Consider the following 15438-nt stretch of genomic DNA (forward strand, 5'->3'; position numbering starts at 1 on the left):
AAAATGATTGTACGATCATACGATTGCAGTTTGGTGATGTACTGAACATTGGTGTCGAAAGATTGCGTTTTCAAGGAACGTACGAACCGGTAAAAAAAAGAAGCGTAACTGTGTCATCGTTTTTTGTCTCGATCGTGTACATCGGCGCCGGGAAACCACACAAAACGAGATCGTTATCAGTGAGGTTTTACTGTATTCACTGTGGCCGGTATTGTCTCCAATCTTGCACTTCCTGTTTCTGTTGACTGTAGGATACCGTTAATGACATACAGCATGCCCAACAGAGTTAGCTTTATTTAGGTATACCCGCGTTCATTGTATCGAAGCTTCACTCTGCATTTCACTTTGTACGTTTCCTGGCTAATGCTGCAGGTTCGTTAGGGACCTTGTGCTTAGTACAAATCTGCCCACCGGAGTGGGCTCTCGAGTGTGCCATTGCTGAGTGCAAGTGACTCGCAGGTATGTTCGAGTCCGTGGTGAGCAGCAAGGAGGTGCCGCGGCCACAGCAGCAACAGCAGCAGCAATCAACGGCAACGACGGAGGCGCACATCCCACCCCTAAGAGGCGTGGCCCCCTTAGGCCCCGCCCCTTTGTCCAAGGAGTGCTTCTACCAGCTGCGGCTGCTGGAGGCCGCCTCCCTGCACATGCCCCACCCGTCGGACTCTGAGCGCCTCAGGTAAGTGGCTCCGCTGCTGGCTTGCTGCCTGCCACATCTGTCTTCACCCTGGAGGAAGGGAACAGCTAGGGAGGCAAGCCGCGAAGTTGGAGCCACGAAAAGCCAAGCCCAACATGTGATCGCGTTGCAGTAAGCTTTACGGTGTCTCCGGCCTGTCGGGAGCAGCCGGATTGCAAGTGCTAAACAAACTGAAATGGTGAACGTCGCGTGATCGGAGCTCGGCAAGATCTCGGAACCTGTCTAGTGAGAGAGTCTGAGAGAGTCGGAGTAGTTCCGAGCGCTGTCGACCGGATCCGATAGCACAGTTAGAACCAGCCAAACGTGTTTCAAGCACTTCGTTTCAACCAGCGGAATGCGGTGTCGCTTTTCAGATTGTTTTAAAGTGCGCAATAACAACCAGCTCAAGATATTGGTGTCATCCATTGCCGCACAGCCATAGACCACGGGTGAGACAGCAATGTGCAGATGTCTCGCTTGCATGTTGTGATGAAGGACAATAAAAGGATAGGTTGCAATTAACAACCAAAGCTGCACAAGCACAATAGCAAAAGATGTGCACAAAGTAGTTTGCTAAGCACCCGAACAGTTGCGTGACAATTCAAATGTACCACGAACCAAGCACCCTGCCGTCCTGTGCACTCGGCAAGTCTGCCGAGTGCAGGATCACGTCTGGGGCTGTCTTTCTGAAAGAAAGTAGCCAAAAAGGTGTGGCTTCACAAAGAGTTCGCTTGCGAAGGCTGACTTTGTGACATACATAATGCTGGTTTATTTTCTTCCTCCAGAGTACTTGCTCAATTTTAACAGGCACACTTTATGTGATTATCGGTGTGCAAATATTCATAACTTCCGAACATCAGATCAAATATTGTCTAATTCTATTTGGTTATTGAACTGAGTAGTCAATATTCGAAAGTACGAGTATCTCTGGCATATATTTTTAAATGCTAAACACCTCAATTGTGCACGATTGAACATAGAATTTGAGACCAAAAGTGTGTTAAATCTCATCCTGGTAGCCATTGCAGGCATAAAGCCTGAGATGTTACTATGTTTACTCGAATCTAACGTGCGCTTTTTTTGCAATAAAATGTGTCCAAAAATTGCATGCACGTCAGAATTGAGTACGACCCTAAATCTACGTTGCCATATTGCCATCAGCATTTCAACATGGCTGCCTGGTACGTTGCGATGACCCTAATATGGGGGCAAAGGTTCGTGCACTCAAATGTTTTAATGGTTCTCTTAGGCGGAGCCTCCGAGAACCCAATTGAGGACAAAGCCGTTCGTTTCGAACACACACACAAACGTTTAATGGAACTAAAGAAGGCTAAAAAATAAATAGAAGAAAATTATTATTATTTGTTTTGAACACATATACGCAGGTATTAGGAAAGGGAAGGCGAGGAGCAGGCTGGCAACTGCCACCGGAAGGGGCACAACGCCTGCCTACTCTTCTGAAGGGAGGTGACAGCAACACAGAAATAGAAGATAGGAAGGAGGGGAGCAAAAAGGAAAGAGGAAAGGAGAGCAACAGGACACTGCAACAGGACACTGCAACAGGACACTGCAACAGGACACTGCAACAGGACAAATCTAAAGACTAAAGTTGAACTCTGCAGCCAGAATTAAAGTGACGCCGCTTCGAACAGCCTCCACAATTATCAACCACATTCATGGCTAGTTCGCTATGCGGCTAATTGTGTTCTCCACGATGAGACGCCAAGTAAAGCTGCACGTATTCACCGTTTCACTGTTAGTCGGTTCACGATATACACTATAAGGTGTTTGAACCCGCCACCTCCCATCTTCAAAGGAAGAAGCGTTAGGGTACAGTACTGATCACACACAGTAGAAGAAAATAGCAAACATAAAAGAAACACTCAAATACACGTCAAGACGCACATTTGGGGCTAGTATGGAGCTAAGTTGTGCGCGAGTCCGGACTTGCCACGACAGCAGGGACTTATAACAGTTTTGACACAGCGACGAGCTTACGAAAGGAGTGGCGCCGGTCTCATCAAAGGTCGTGGTCTAAGTTGGTTGACCAAGCGACCGGAGCTGGCCAGCTCTGTCTCGGAGAAGTAAAGCAGGCGGCTTGGTGGCACGAGCGGACGGCGGCGGCGGCGTTCTGGCCGGGCAGCTGGGTGTAGAGCTCAGGCCCGTAGCCCGACTGCTCTTGTCCTGCCCACGGGCACAGAAGCTCGAACGCCGGCCTCGGGCAGCAGGCGGCACGACAGACGGGGGCGGCGTTCTGGCCGGGCAGCTGGCGTAGAACTCGGGCCCGTAGTCCGACTGTTCTCGTGCTGCCCACAGGCGCAGAAGCTCACCGGCCTTGAGGAGCTGGCGGCCCGCTCAGGTAGACAGGCGACGCACGGGAACAGGTTGGCAGGAGGCCCCGGTCGGGTGAAGTTCTGGTGGCTCGGGTCCGGAACCCGACGGCCCGACTTCAACGCCCGCTCCGGTGGTTGACCTCCTCCTACCGTCGCTTCCTGGGACTCTCCTGGCGTCTCCTCTGCGTCTCCCCCCCGTTCTGCCAGCGCACCACGCTTTTTCTTCTGTTCTGGCCGATTTGGCATTTTCCGATTGGCTGCCTGACTCCCCGTGGTCTTTCCTAATTGGTTGCTTTTCTTCTTTTTGTTGTTTTTCATGCGCCGCGCGTACTTGTGCCAGACGCTCTTCGGCGGCGTCGTTTTCCTTCCAGCATGGTATCCGCCTCGGCGCGCGCACCACACATCACATACGTGCGTCGAGCCTAGCTGTCGTAGCTTCCTCCGTGTGCTGTAGTATGTGTGCTTAGGTTAGCCCACCGTCCGTCTTTGTTTTCTGCGTTTTCTCTATCAGCATGGAAGTGCCGACTGCGAAGACATGCTGAGTTCATGACGATGCCACAATTAAAAGGAAAGTGGTAATGTGTAAGGAGACGGATGGAAATTGGGCTGCATCACGAGCGTTCGAAGTTGCCAAAGCTTGCATGCGGGGCTGGCGCAGACAGAAGGAGCGTTCTACTCTGGCGACCGCTGCCTATGACGCGGCCCCTACCTTGAAAGAGACCTGCGATGGGAACAGAATCTGTGCGTCTAGGCGCACCGCACTCTGTTCTCGTCGCATTGAAGCGAGAGGCAGCGCGAAGTTCAATTCGCTCGCTCCTGCTACCGCACTTCCTCCCTCCAGCGTTTTGATAGCGAGTTTCTGTGGTCATTGAGTAAGATGTGTTCATGTTCGTGTGCGCACGTGACACCATGCTTGTTAGTTTAGTTAGTAAGCGAATGTTTACAAGTGTCTACGGTTGATAAAACTGCTATCCTTACTTCATATAGCTGTCTCCTAATTTGCTATCGCAATCGATGCTGCGCCCTTTGGGCGAAACTTAAACTTTTTTGTTTATCGCAACTTTAGTGCATTGGGAGTAAATGTTTGATTTCCCAAATGAGGTAATGTAATATTTCTGTGTGAAACAATGAGGTGCACGGTACTGTAAAAGACTTTTTTAGGTCACGTCAAACGTGTGTGTGTTACAATCGAGGGCGGGTTTTTATTGAGTACATACGGTATGTAGTGAAGCGTGCTGTGCATCATTCAGAGAACCAAACGCTTCCAGCTAAACTGCTTGTATGTTCTTAATGGTCCCTACCTGCCTCTAGGAGATTCATAACGCGCACTGTAATGACAGATGCTTCTTTAACATCGTGAATGTACTAGGATGCAAATTTTCTAAAAAATTAATGATGGAAACGGCTGCTCATTATTCTAGATGTATTCAAGTCGTGTCTGGCACCATTCGAATTGTATTTGATTCGGTCTCAGAAAAGTTGCCATCCACACACTCCTAGTCATTCTTGTTTGTTTTTCCTTTTTTCGGAAGAAAATTGGTCTGAAAAATTGAGTGTCTGGTTAAATGGGATATGAAGCAGTGTTTCCAGGGCCTCGCTTCAATGTGCTTTCGCCACGTCCTTGTTCCGTGCAGGCCTTACCTTCCGCGGAACCCGACGCAGGTGCCCAGTTACTACCCACAGAGCTTGCCTCATTGTGACACGGTGGAGTTCTTCCAGAAGCTGTCCACCGAGACGCTCTTTTTTGTATTCTACTACATGGAGGTGAGCGGCGAAGCAGCCATTGATGCGTTAAATAGTGTTGTAGAATAGCATTTGCAACCAAACGTAGATGCATTATGTACATAAAGGAATAGCGTTGTCCGCAATGTGGCATGCATTACTGGGTTTCTGCGGTTTACGTACACTGTACAAATGTGCGTTACATGGCAAGCTTAAAGTACGTAATGTTCATCTGCGCTGAGAAGTAACATTGTGAAAGATGGCGGCACCCACCGGCCCTCTTCAGGATGAATTTTTTTTCGATGGTTGCGCTCTCGCTATCGTTGTTTTGGCACGTGAAGCCCCATAATTTAATGTAATAGCTATCGTTGATCGCCATTAACTGTCGAATTGAGCTTCCACTCCTCTAAGCTCACCTGAAGTTTTAGTTAAGAATGCATAGCGCATCCATGTTTTTTTTTTAGATCGTTCAGTGATTCCGGCGTCTATAGGCCTGGTGAGACGTGTTGCCACAGAAGTGACAGTGGTTGCCAATGGACTGCCTTGGCTTCGATACGTTTGGTGCAAGACACCAGACGCCACTCAGTCTTTTAACGTCTTCCTTGTGGTTTCGTTGCCGTACACTTAAACGAAAGGTCTTGAAGGGAAGCGCACTGTGATGTCCCGCAGAGCTGCTTGCCTGTAATGTTCGTAAGGCGACAAACGAGCACTATTCTAAAGCTGTCTAATGTTGCTCGTGCACCAGTCTCTGAGGCCACCTTGTGTGACATCTCTTCGGGGGCAGGGATCCAAGGCACAGTACCTGGCAGCCAAGGCCTTAAAAAAGCAGTCCTGGAGGTTCCACACCAAGTACATGATGTGGTTCCAAAGGCACGAGGAGCCCAAGACCATCACGGACGAGTACGAACAGGCAAGTGCCTCTGTGCTACTCTGCTGAGAGCAAGGTCGGGGGTTGGATTGCCAGTTGCCGCTGCTTTGGTCCCGTGGCAACCGAACGCAAACATGCTTGTGTGCCGAGCTTTCGGTGCAGGTGGAAGTGCCTGGGTAGTCGAACTCAATCTGCAACCCTCCTTTTTTGACATGTGATACAGTCGACGACCGATAATTTGGACTTTACGGGAAACGTAATAAGTCCAAACTATCGAATGTCTGGGTAATTTGGACATTGAGGGAAACATAAATAAGTCCAAACTATCGAATGTCCGGGAAAAAAATACGAATGTATCCGAAAAAAGATAATTTTATTTGCGTTTTAAGGCCCCTGTGCAAGGGAGAAGTGGTTGGTTCATTGCCGCACGCACTTCCGCTTATGTGGCAACCAAGTCTACCCGTATTTCTGCCAGTTTTGTGTTGTCTCTGTATGCTGACGCAAGTACAGCAAAGGTTCGATTCAGATCCGCATGTGAAGGCTGCGGAGCCCATGGCGCATCATCATCGTCCAAGTTAGAGTTGCTGTTTGACGGTGGGAGAACTTGCTCCATTGTTTCGTCGTCGTTCGTTTCGGCACACGACGGCACCGCGCTGTCAACGTCTGCAATGCCTTCAAATGTAATGGCGGCAGAAATCTGCACACCGCAGCCTAGCAGGTCATCACTGATGTCCGCATTTAAGCTCGTTGTGGCAGGTTGCAGTTCAGGCTCTTCTGTTGCAGGGTCGCGCTCATGCGGACTGTGAGGGCACCCGAGTCTATGGGGCCATTGGAAATGCCACGAAGCTGTCCGAATTACCAAGCATGTTGTCCGGATTATCGCCGTCCAATTTATCGGTCGGTGACTATATTAAACTTGCAATAGCATGCCATGCCTAGCCTTTCACTCGGCTAGCCTCTCCAGTTTTCATTCAAAATTTCTCCCAGCAGTGTGCAAGTATTTTCTCATACTGCTTTACGTGTACGGTTTCCTTGCAATATCCTATTTACTCCTATGTAACTCGACCCCAGTGTGCTGAGAAACTAGCCTAGAAAGAAAGAAATATTTTGAATATAGGTCAACGTAGGCCTTTTTTAGACAAACAAAAAACTTTGAACATGGCACACCTTTATTTACCGTAAGCTCGGCTACTAGATCACGCTAGTCGACGCCACAAGCAGTGTTCTTGTCGAAATTGACAGAGAGGTCATGGTCGCATGCTTTGCAGGCGTTCTCGGCACATTCAGCCACGTTGTGCTCAGTGCCATCGAGTGAGTTGGACATGCGGGATTTCTTAAGCCAGCCTGGATAATCTCCAGACTGGCTTTACGGCGGGCATGACGGAAGAACTCTGTCAGCACGTTATTTTTGCTGCCTGTATTCACGAATATAGTTGAAGGTTGAGGTTCTTTGTTCTTGAATGTAGGTCAAGGTTCTTTTGCCACTAATATAAGGCGAGATTCTCGGGTCACGAATATAGGTTGATACTTCAATTTGGATAACATATTAGTAAAAAAAAAAGAAAGGTCTGCCTTTATTTGAATAAGTACGGTACATTCTTGGAATATGCCATTTGTGTGCACAATGGGATTGCGGTGCGAGTAACATGGGAGTGAGTGTTCAAGAGCCTTTTGCCCTAGGCTAAGCAGTCTGGCATAATGTAGCATCAACTTTCTGAGTTGTTTAACTCGGTTTACAAAAGTTTTAACTCGGTTACAGTTTAACTCGGTTTAACTCGGTTACAGAAGTTTTACAGAAGTAACATTTACTCTCCCCCATTGCTACAGCCGCATCCTTTCCTTTTCTTCACTCTGCAGGGGACGTACATCTACTTCGATTACGAGAAGTGGAGTCAGAGGCGCAAGGAAGGTTTCACGTTTGAGTATAGGTACTTAGAAGACAGAGATCTGAACTGAGTGGGGCCTTCTTCGGCGCCCGTCGTGCAGCCTCGGCCCCCCGGACTCTTTTCAACTCCAGCAGCCTGTGTCTCTGCTCCCCTACTGCCGCGACCCGCCCGCTCCGTCATCGTTTCCGTTGTTTCCTCCGCTCGGGGGCCCCACCTGAGCACGCACCACATGACCCCCTCGGACCCTGGTTTTACTGTTTCTTTTTTTTTTCTTTTTTTATGCATTGTTACTTCGTCTTGTTTCTCGCGCATTCCCCCCCCCCCCTCCTTGGCGAATCCGAGCGCATACTACTTTCACCCGACAACCCATTATTTCATATATTTTTTTTTTTGTTCGCAATTTTTATATGTTCTTGTGTGTTGCTCGGTTGTCGCTTTCGGCACCATCGTCACTGCCCGTGCAAGGGGAGAATGCGTGCGACGAAACGAAAACGAGGTGCTCTGCTAGATCTTCTTTTTTTTTTTTTCGTCGGAAGAAGAGGACCATATGTTGTTGTGCCGCATTTTCGGACTCGGCGAGCCATCCACGACGCCCACTTCGCCGGGGGACACACAAACACACAAAAAGCCTGCCAGCGTTTTCGTCGTGCCGTAGTAGTGTTCAAGTCTCCGTTTCATGGTTTTTTTTTTTACTTTCTTTATTTTCTCTCCTTCTCCGGCATCTGTTTGTTGTTTTATATTTATTTTTTATGTTCACTACCTCTCTTGGTCTTCTTCTTCTTCTTTGCTCATCATGAAACATCCTGGGGGAAAAAAGGGAGTGAGTGAGTGACCTGTTGCGTCAGCCACATTGCCACATCAACCCCCGTTTTAGAGCCTCTGTGGGACGAACTTCGAGTGGACTGGGGAGAGCGTACTGTGGATGTATGCGATCGTCTGTAGGCAAGCCGCGGGACCTCGTGAGTGTTATATCGGCACCGCGTGTGTTTGCGACGTGCCAGCTGGGTCGGTCGCACGATCTAGAATGTGAAAGGAGCAAGGTGACGACGATAACGTACAAATTTGCGGTGGCAAAACTAGGGCGAAAGAATTAAATAGAACGAACGGTGTGTGTCGTCAGCTGGCAACCTGCCGCGTAATTCTCTTTTTTCTTTTCTTTTTCCAACTCCTCGTAGATGTCACGTATGCAATGGTAACAAAAAAAAAATGTGGTGACGGCAAGTGTCGGTGCGATTTGTCTAGTCGAGCCGCACTCGTGCGTTGCGCAAAAGCAGCACTCAATTTTGGGTCTCGCTTTTCGTGCAGTACATTCGGAAAAATAACAATCGAAAAAGGGAACTGACTGGCATCTGAAAGAAGAAAAAAAAACAGCATTTTTGTTGCACAGCAATGTTGAGATTCTTCCGGTGCTTCTGTTAACGCCTCCATCTTCCTTCGCTGTTGTAGCCCCCTGTACGTTTCTCTTTCTACGTTTCTGTCTTTCAGCCTTCATCTTGTACGATAAGCTTCGATATTTTTTTAGAACTGCGAACACAAATGACTCGCTTATTTCATGTCGACATGTCCTGTCACCCTTTTCTCCCAATCATCTTGAGTGTCAGTGTTGCTCATCCACAGCACATGTTGTACATACATAAAAAAAAACGCATTCTTTGACCCTTCCCCCCCCCCTTTTTCTATTTTCTTTCTTTCTACACATTCGCATGTTACAGAAGCAAATGGCGTATCTCTCTTGCTGGGCGGGCCCGAGTAAGCCGTGCGTTTTCCTTTCATTGCAGTCTCGCTCGCTCGTGGCATCGCGGAAATCTGGTCGTTGTTGACCAGCACGTTGAATTGCTCCCTCTCATTCCGTTTGCCTAGAAAAACAAAACAAACAAAAATTGCCGTACCATCATCCACTCACCAAGGAGTCAAAGTATGCACCAAACTGTTTTCGCGGCATGTTATGCCCTTGCACAAGCTGAGGATCACCCCGAGGAGTAACGGTTGTTGGCACGTTGTCAAAATTTCTTTTTTTTCCAGCGCTTTTTCACACACCCAAAGTTTTTCAAAAGACTAGTCTTGCTTGCGGAAAGGCCAAAAAAAAAGATTTAAAAAAAAACAGTAACTGCGTAGCCTCAATCGGTCTTCTCCTTGCCCTGATCATCGCAGAGCACTTTTTTTTTTCTTTCAACGCAGACGTGGCTTCTGCCGCAAACAAATTTCTCACCGGTGTGCGAAGAAGTGCTCTACCATTGGCTTGAGCTCGCGGTAGCGACAAAGCCTGCGTTTATTTCTTGAAAGCCTTGCATGCAGCTGCCGAGACATTTTTGTTTTTCTAAATGAGACACAATTTTCCTTCGCTGCACCCGGCTCGTCGGGGAGGGCGAAGTCCGGTGCTGGTTTGAAAAGAGAAAGCGTGTAAATATGTGCGTGACAATGTACATATATATCTATTATGCACGTGCGTTATATATATATATATGTATAAATAAATATAAATAAGAAACCAATTTGATTGCTGCCGTGGCCATCTCTGACTGTGCTGGCGGTAGAGGTTTGAGGAAAGTGGTTGGTTGCTGCATTTATGTTTTCGTAACTTCTTTTTTTTTCCTCTCGTGCGACCACCGATGTCATTGTCGACGTTATTTCTTTTCCTGGGTGGCGTCCGTTTCCCTCAAACGGATGCGGGTCTGTTTGGAATGCTGGGTAATTCTTGGCGCACCGTTCTAAGCTGCCATAGTCTTATTAGTGCCTTCAGCAAGCGTCTGCAAGTGATACAGCTTAGTATTACTCGGTATGGGAAAGACCAGTTCTTGGAGGTGTCACTGGACAAAAAGAAAAAAAAAGCAGGGTGAAGCAGTTTCTCAAGCGTCCGACATTCGTTGTGGAAGTTAAACATTTTCAGTTCATTTTGAACTATTGCACTTTTTTTCTTCAATGTTAGGCGGTTTGTTTGTTGGCTACACTACTTGAGGAGGAGTAGCGGTGGATACAGAGGGATGAAGTCATTGGAAAAGTAGTACCTTCTTTTCCTTTCTTTCTTTTTTTTCCTTTTTTTTTTGCCAGCGCAGCCAAAGGTCGCCGTTCCCTAGCACTGGACTTCGGTTTTCTGTCTTGCCACGTGTGCCGTCTCGTTTCATTCATACTCGAAACATTTTTTTTTAGTTTCTTTTTTCCCCGATTCCCTCCTGGCATCAGGTACAAGTTTCAGTCGAAATTCGTACAATCGCAATGCACTTCGCATTGCAATACGTCGGTGGTTGCGTTTGTCACTGCGCAAACCCAGGCTAGAAATTTGTATTCCATTGTCTGCTTATTCTTGCTAGTGCGTTTTTGATGCTCATGCATCGAATTGCAAGGTGACGAGAAGGGAGCGAAGAGAGGTTCGTTTTACTACGCGGCTGGTTGCCAGTGTGCTGCTGTGTGGTCGTATTTGATGCTCCGAATCGATGCAATTAAAAAAGAATTCAAGCATTAAGCGGGATGTACAAAATTGACTTTTTTTTACTAGGAAAAGCAAAATTTGAGACAGTGCTCCGACGACTTGTCTTTTTGTTTTGGTGGCTTCCAGTGCTGTCGCAAGGGGGTGACGGTTTTGCGAAGTCTGGCGCAATAAATCTGAGTTCTCTCAGAATTACATTGGCAGTGCGCAATTTTTTAAATGCAAATTTGTGGGCACAGCAGTTCAACAAAGAATAGAACAAAATTGTATTTGTCATCAATGAAATTTCGTCAACACATTCAGATTCGTGCTCTTTGAAAACTCCCGAGCATCAACGAACAAATGTACATAAAACAGCTGTTAAAAAGAAAATTGTCGGGGTAGTAAGAAAAATTTATAGACAAAATTTGGGTTACTGCCATGCAACTGTGGCTGCAATTTCAGTGAGGTGTACGCACACTTGGTCTATAGGCTTCCGACAACTATTTCGAAGCCAGACTCGCCTGCCGAGCTCATCGCCTACTGCTTCAGCACTTGGAAGGTTTGAACAGGCAAGGAAAGAAGTGGTCAAACGCTGTTATTGGAGCACAAAAAAAAAAAAAGGTGTAGGTAGGAAAGGGTGATTTTCGGAGGGGGTTGTCAACCGAGCCAAAAAAAGAAAAAAAAAATATACACGGGTGTTTTGAGAGAGGTGGGGTATTGCCTGGGGTCTTAAAAAAAAATATCCGAGGGGCCGTGGTTCACCAGGGGTTGTCAAGGGAACACAAGGTTTTTGCAGATCTCGCCTCGGGGCACTGTGTAAATATATTTCAATAGGGGGGACGGAGGAACCGAGCGTTTCCCGTTCCCGCTTTGGAGTCTTTGGACTTTAAAAGTCCTCCCCCCATGTGAATGAAAGAGGTGGAAAAATAAAAAAAAAAGAACTTTTTTCCGTTCGTGAAAAAAAAAACTGCTGTGCCTGTCTTTTTCTAGTTTGACGCATATGTTTTCAGAAAACGAACATTTCACTGTAGACTTCAAACAATGGGCTGTGGAACAAAGGCCTTGCTTCTTTAATACCTTGACAATCCAACTTGGCTCATTACTTTAAAGGTGCTTAAGCAAAAATTAAGTCAATGCGATTGAAAGACATAAAATATTGAACTCTTCATATCGAGCACTAGAAGGAAGGGACCTCATGCTGTGGCCCAAAAATTTCTCTAGCAAAGTTATTTCACTTTGCAATAAATAAATTTTTTTGCAACAATGGCCTATCTGAGACCCATGAAGGCCTATTAGTGTTCACATGAATAGTTTTTCCCTGAAGAACATAGTCTGAAGGCATAAAACAACTTGCATAAGAGACGAAATGTTTGTAATGCACAAGGCTCGTCACAGTGTCTTTGCGCATTGACCCAAGTGTTTCATTCAATATTTTATTTTCACTTGCTAACCATGGAAACCATTTGAAAGGCTATTTTAGAGTCCCCAGTAAAGATGTGCGAGCAAAACTTGGGACAGACTGTCCAAAGATGCAAAACAAACTTGTTAGAAATGCATCTTGAACAATAATGCTGGGTAATAGACGTAGTTTGACCCGGATGTTCCAAGGAAAAAAAGTTCATTTTTACTTTATTGTTCAAAAACTAATAAAGGCCTCTCTCAGACTTTTTCAATACTATTCGCGAAAATGTTTGAGCAAATTTAGAGGAAAAAGAATGGAAAACCAGAACAGCATGCAGAAATTGCACCTTGCACAGAGTAATGTACAGCAGAGACCGGAGGCTCTGATCCATGCATGTTGTCACTTTCGCAATTGTGGAACAAAGGCCTTCTTGAAGGCCTTTGTTCCTATAAGGCCTTTATTGACTGAAGCATTTAGAGGCCCATTAATGTTCCAAGTAAAACTTGACAGAATGCCATACAGAGGTGCGAAAGAAATGTTTAAATACTTGCACCTGGCACCTGCTAGGGACTGTCCTCTTTGGAGCTCTTCAATTTCCAACCACTGTGCAGGTAAGCTTGGTGGAAAGTTTTGTAGCGTTAGTGCAGAACCCAAATTAAATATTTGTGAGTGCATAGAACCTGCATGTTTTTGACATGTTCAGGGTAAATGGATATACATGGTGTCCTTGTGGCTATTTTCATTGCATATGAATTTGTTACCTAGCTGCAAGTAACACGAAAAATACTTTCATGCGAGAATGATTTGGAACTTGGTGTGTTCTGTGAAGCAAAAGTTCCAATGTGGACAAAAAATGTGGGACTGCAAAATGTTTAGTCTGGTTGATGTGCGTTTGCTTAGGTCCAGGTAAAAATTGTCTTTGTCTTGGTGCACTTGCCAGAGCCGATATGTTTAAAGGAATTGCAGCAGTGTGTGTAGTAGAACCAAACATCTTCCTCCAGTGGAACTAGAAAAAAATATATTAAAGAAGTGGATGATCATTAAATTCAGCTAAAGCTTCCTTCGTTTTTGAAAGATAACTTGCAGTGAAAAAGAAACTGAGGCAGTATGGTTTCAAGAACTAGCAATTTTCTCTGGTTTGTGCAGGACCAACAGATTCTTTATCATGCTCATTGTGACACCAGTTTTTGTATTAATTAAACACCATGGGGAAAATGTGGCACTGTCTGCATGCACTGCCCGTATGGCTTTTCAATGAATCCTGAATTCAACGTTCATAAAGCTTTTTGTCACAGATACATTATGTACGAATAATTAGTATCCCTGTGCTTCTAGTTTCTACCATTCGATGATTTTCACATCTGCAACGAATATTACAATATAAAAATTACACACGGCGAGTGTCGGTTGCCGATCGTATAATTGCCAACAACTCTGAAATTTGCGCACTTGTTTTGAAAGTTTTGAAACCAACTAATCGAGAACTTTAAAAAAAATTTTGGTAGGCTGTATCGGGCTGTAGCTGCAGTGGGGTATGCGATGTTTTTCGTGTGTGCTGCAGACTGTAGACAAATCCACCACAAAAGCTACCACATTCTACTGCCAAGTTCGATATTTAAGCTGTACATGGACGTTTATAATTGGTCCAGCCTGCTATAATATTGTTATAATGCTTTTGCTGTTCTATGAATATAAGGTTTATAGAGTGCTTGTGTCCTTCGCATGATTGCACAACTCTGGTCAGAATGTGCAATGTTTGTGATCTGAACAGCATGCAGATGGGGAAAGAAAATTGCTATCGTTTCAGTGTTCGAATGCTACTTTGGAACGTTTGTCAAACTTCAAACAAGTGTCAGTTACCATAAAATTATGAGCCTTCTATGAGCATGCAACAAACATGTTTATTGTTCCCTGTGGCATATGCTGAACACAGAATCGCTTTGCCTTATCGGATAGCATCACGCCTACAATTGTGTTGCGTAAGTGCCACTCGTCCAGTTAATTAAACAATTAATTGCGTGCAGTTTTGGTGCAGAAGCAAGAGTTTGTGCTTTACATGGTGCACAATTTTGCACAATTCAAAGTGCTCCCCAGAAACACTCGTGCAGGCATTTCCTGGATTGCTAAGTCTTTCTGTAATAACTTAATGTGCGTTTTCATGGACATATTGCCGCAGATTTAATTGTGAAGCATCTACTTGCCCCTCTCGAGGCATCTTTTTTTTTGCATTCAATTAAATTGAGCAGGCATTTAGGCAACACTTACAATCATCTGTGCGTCTTGCAAACATGCTGCATGTTTTATTAAGTTAATAGGTCTATAGTTGTGAGCCAAGAGAAAGGTACCGTTTGGTAGCAAAATTGGCAGAATGCATTTAAACTCCCAATCCTTGAAGACAACAGCAACAACAATCATATACTGCCTTCCCTTTTCCTTTTTTTTGTGACAAAGTTAACCAGGCTTAATAGTTCTGACAAGGGACAACAGAGAAACAACTCTGTAAACAACCCTCAATGAGGTAATAAACATTAACGCTTTCCAACGCAGTGACAACACGAACTGTCAACAATCCTTCAAACAATCCACTACAAAGCTAAGCAGCACAGAGCTGGACCAGTATTGGTGCAACATGGGTCATATTGGCATTTTAATGGACAATGATGGCACCATGTAGGCATTGTTGGCCTCTAAAAGGATTATGTTGGCGCAACATTGGCCCTGCATCTAGTGCTGTGCGGAAACTTTACCGTATCACTGCCTCTGGAGATTCAACAGTCCACCATTCCAGTCTGCCACGCCTCGAACGACATGGTGGACAAAACATGCACTCTGTCATCTTAAACACAGTCTACACCAACAGTGTGTATAATATACCTACTTAAGCGCTTTTTAAACGCACTTGCTAGCAGCGTGTCGCAGGCAAGAAATGGGAATGGTCTACAAGAGGGGACATTATTACTGGACACCTGTAATGCATGCTTGGTGGAATGGGAATTTTTTTTTTTTTCTGTATAGAGGTTTGTATCACATAGACTGTAGAATCTTACAAACATCAACAAAAAACTGAGTAAGCCACCGTCGAGCCCCAGGTGTTGTAAGGAGTAACCGAATTTCATTGCCAAAATGACGACGCGAAGTCGAGACCAAC

The 15438-nt window shown here is 45.6% G+C and overlaps 1 protein-coding gene across 8 annotated transcripts in view; it reads left to right on the forward strand.

The window, feature by feature from the left end:
- Nucleotides 1–10409, forward strand: part of Not3 (CCR4-associated factor Not3) — a 50641-nt gene extending 40232 nt beyond the window's left edge. For all 8 annotated transcript variants that reach the window (XM_070524168.1, XM_070524166.1, XM_070524172.1 and 5 more), the window contains 4 exons: nucleotides 460–676; nucleotides 4641–4770; nucleotides 5513–5638; nucleotides 7454–10409. In XM_070524168.1, the coding sequence (XP_070380269.1) occupies nucleotides 460–676; nucleotides 4641–4770; nucleotides 5513–5638; nucleotides 7454–7552 (572 nt within the window). In that variant the 3' untranslated portion in view covers nucleotides 7553–10409. The remainder of the gene's footprint in view (nucleotides 1–459; nucleotides 677–4640; nucleotides 4771–5512; nucleotides 5639–7453) is intronic.
- The last annotated feature ends 5029 nt before the right edge of the window (nucleotides 10410–15438 follow it).

This window comes from Dermacentor albipictus, chromosome 8 (genome assembly GCF_038994185.2).
Source record: "Dermacentor albipictus isolate Rhodes 1998 colony chromosome 8, USDA_Dalb.pri_finalv2, whole genome shotgun sequence".
NCBI lineage: Eukaryota > Metazoa > Arthropoda > Arachnida > Ixodida > Ixodidae > Dermacentor > Dermacentor albipictus.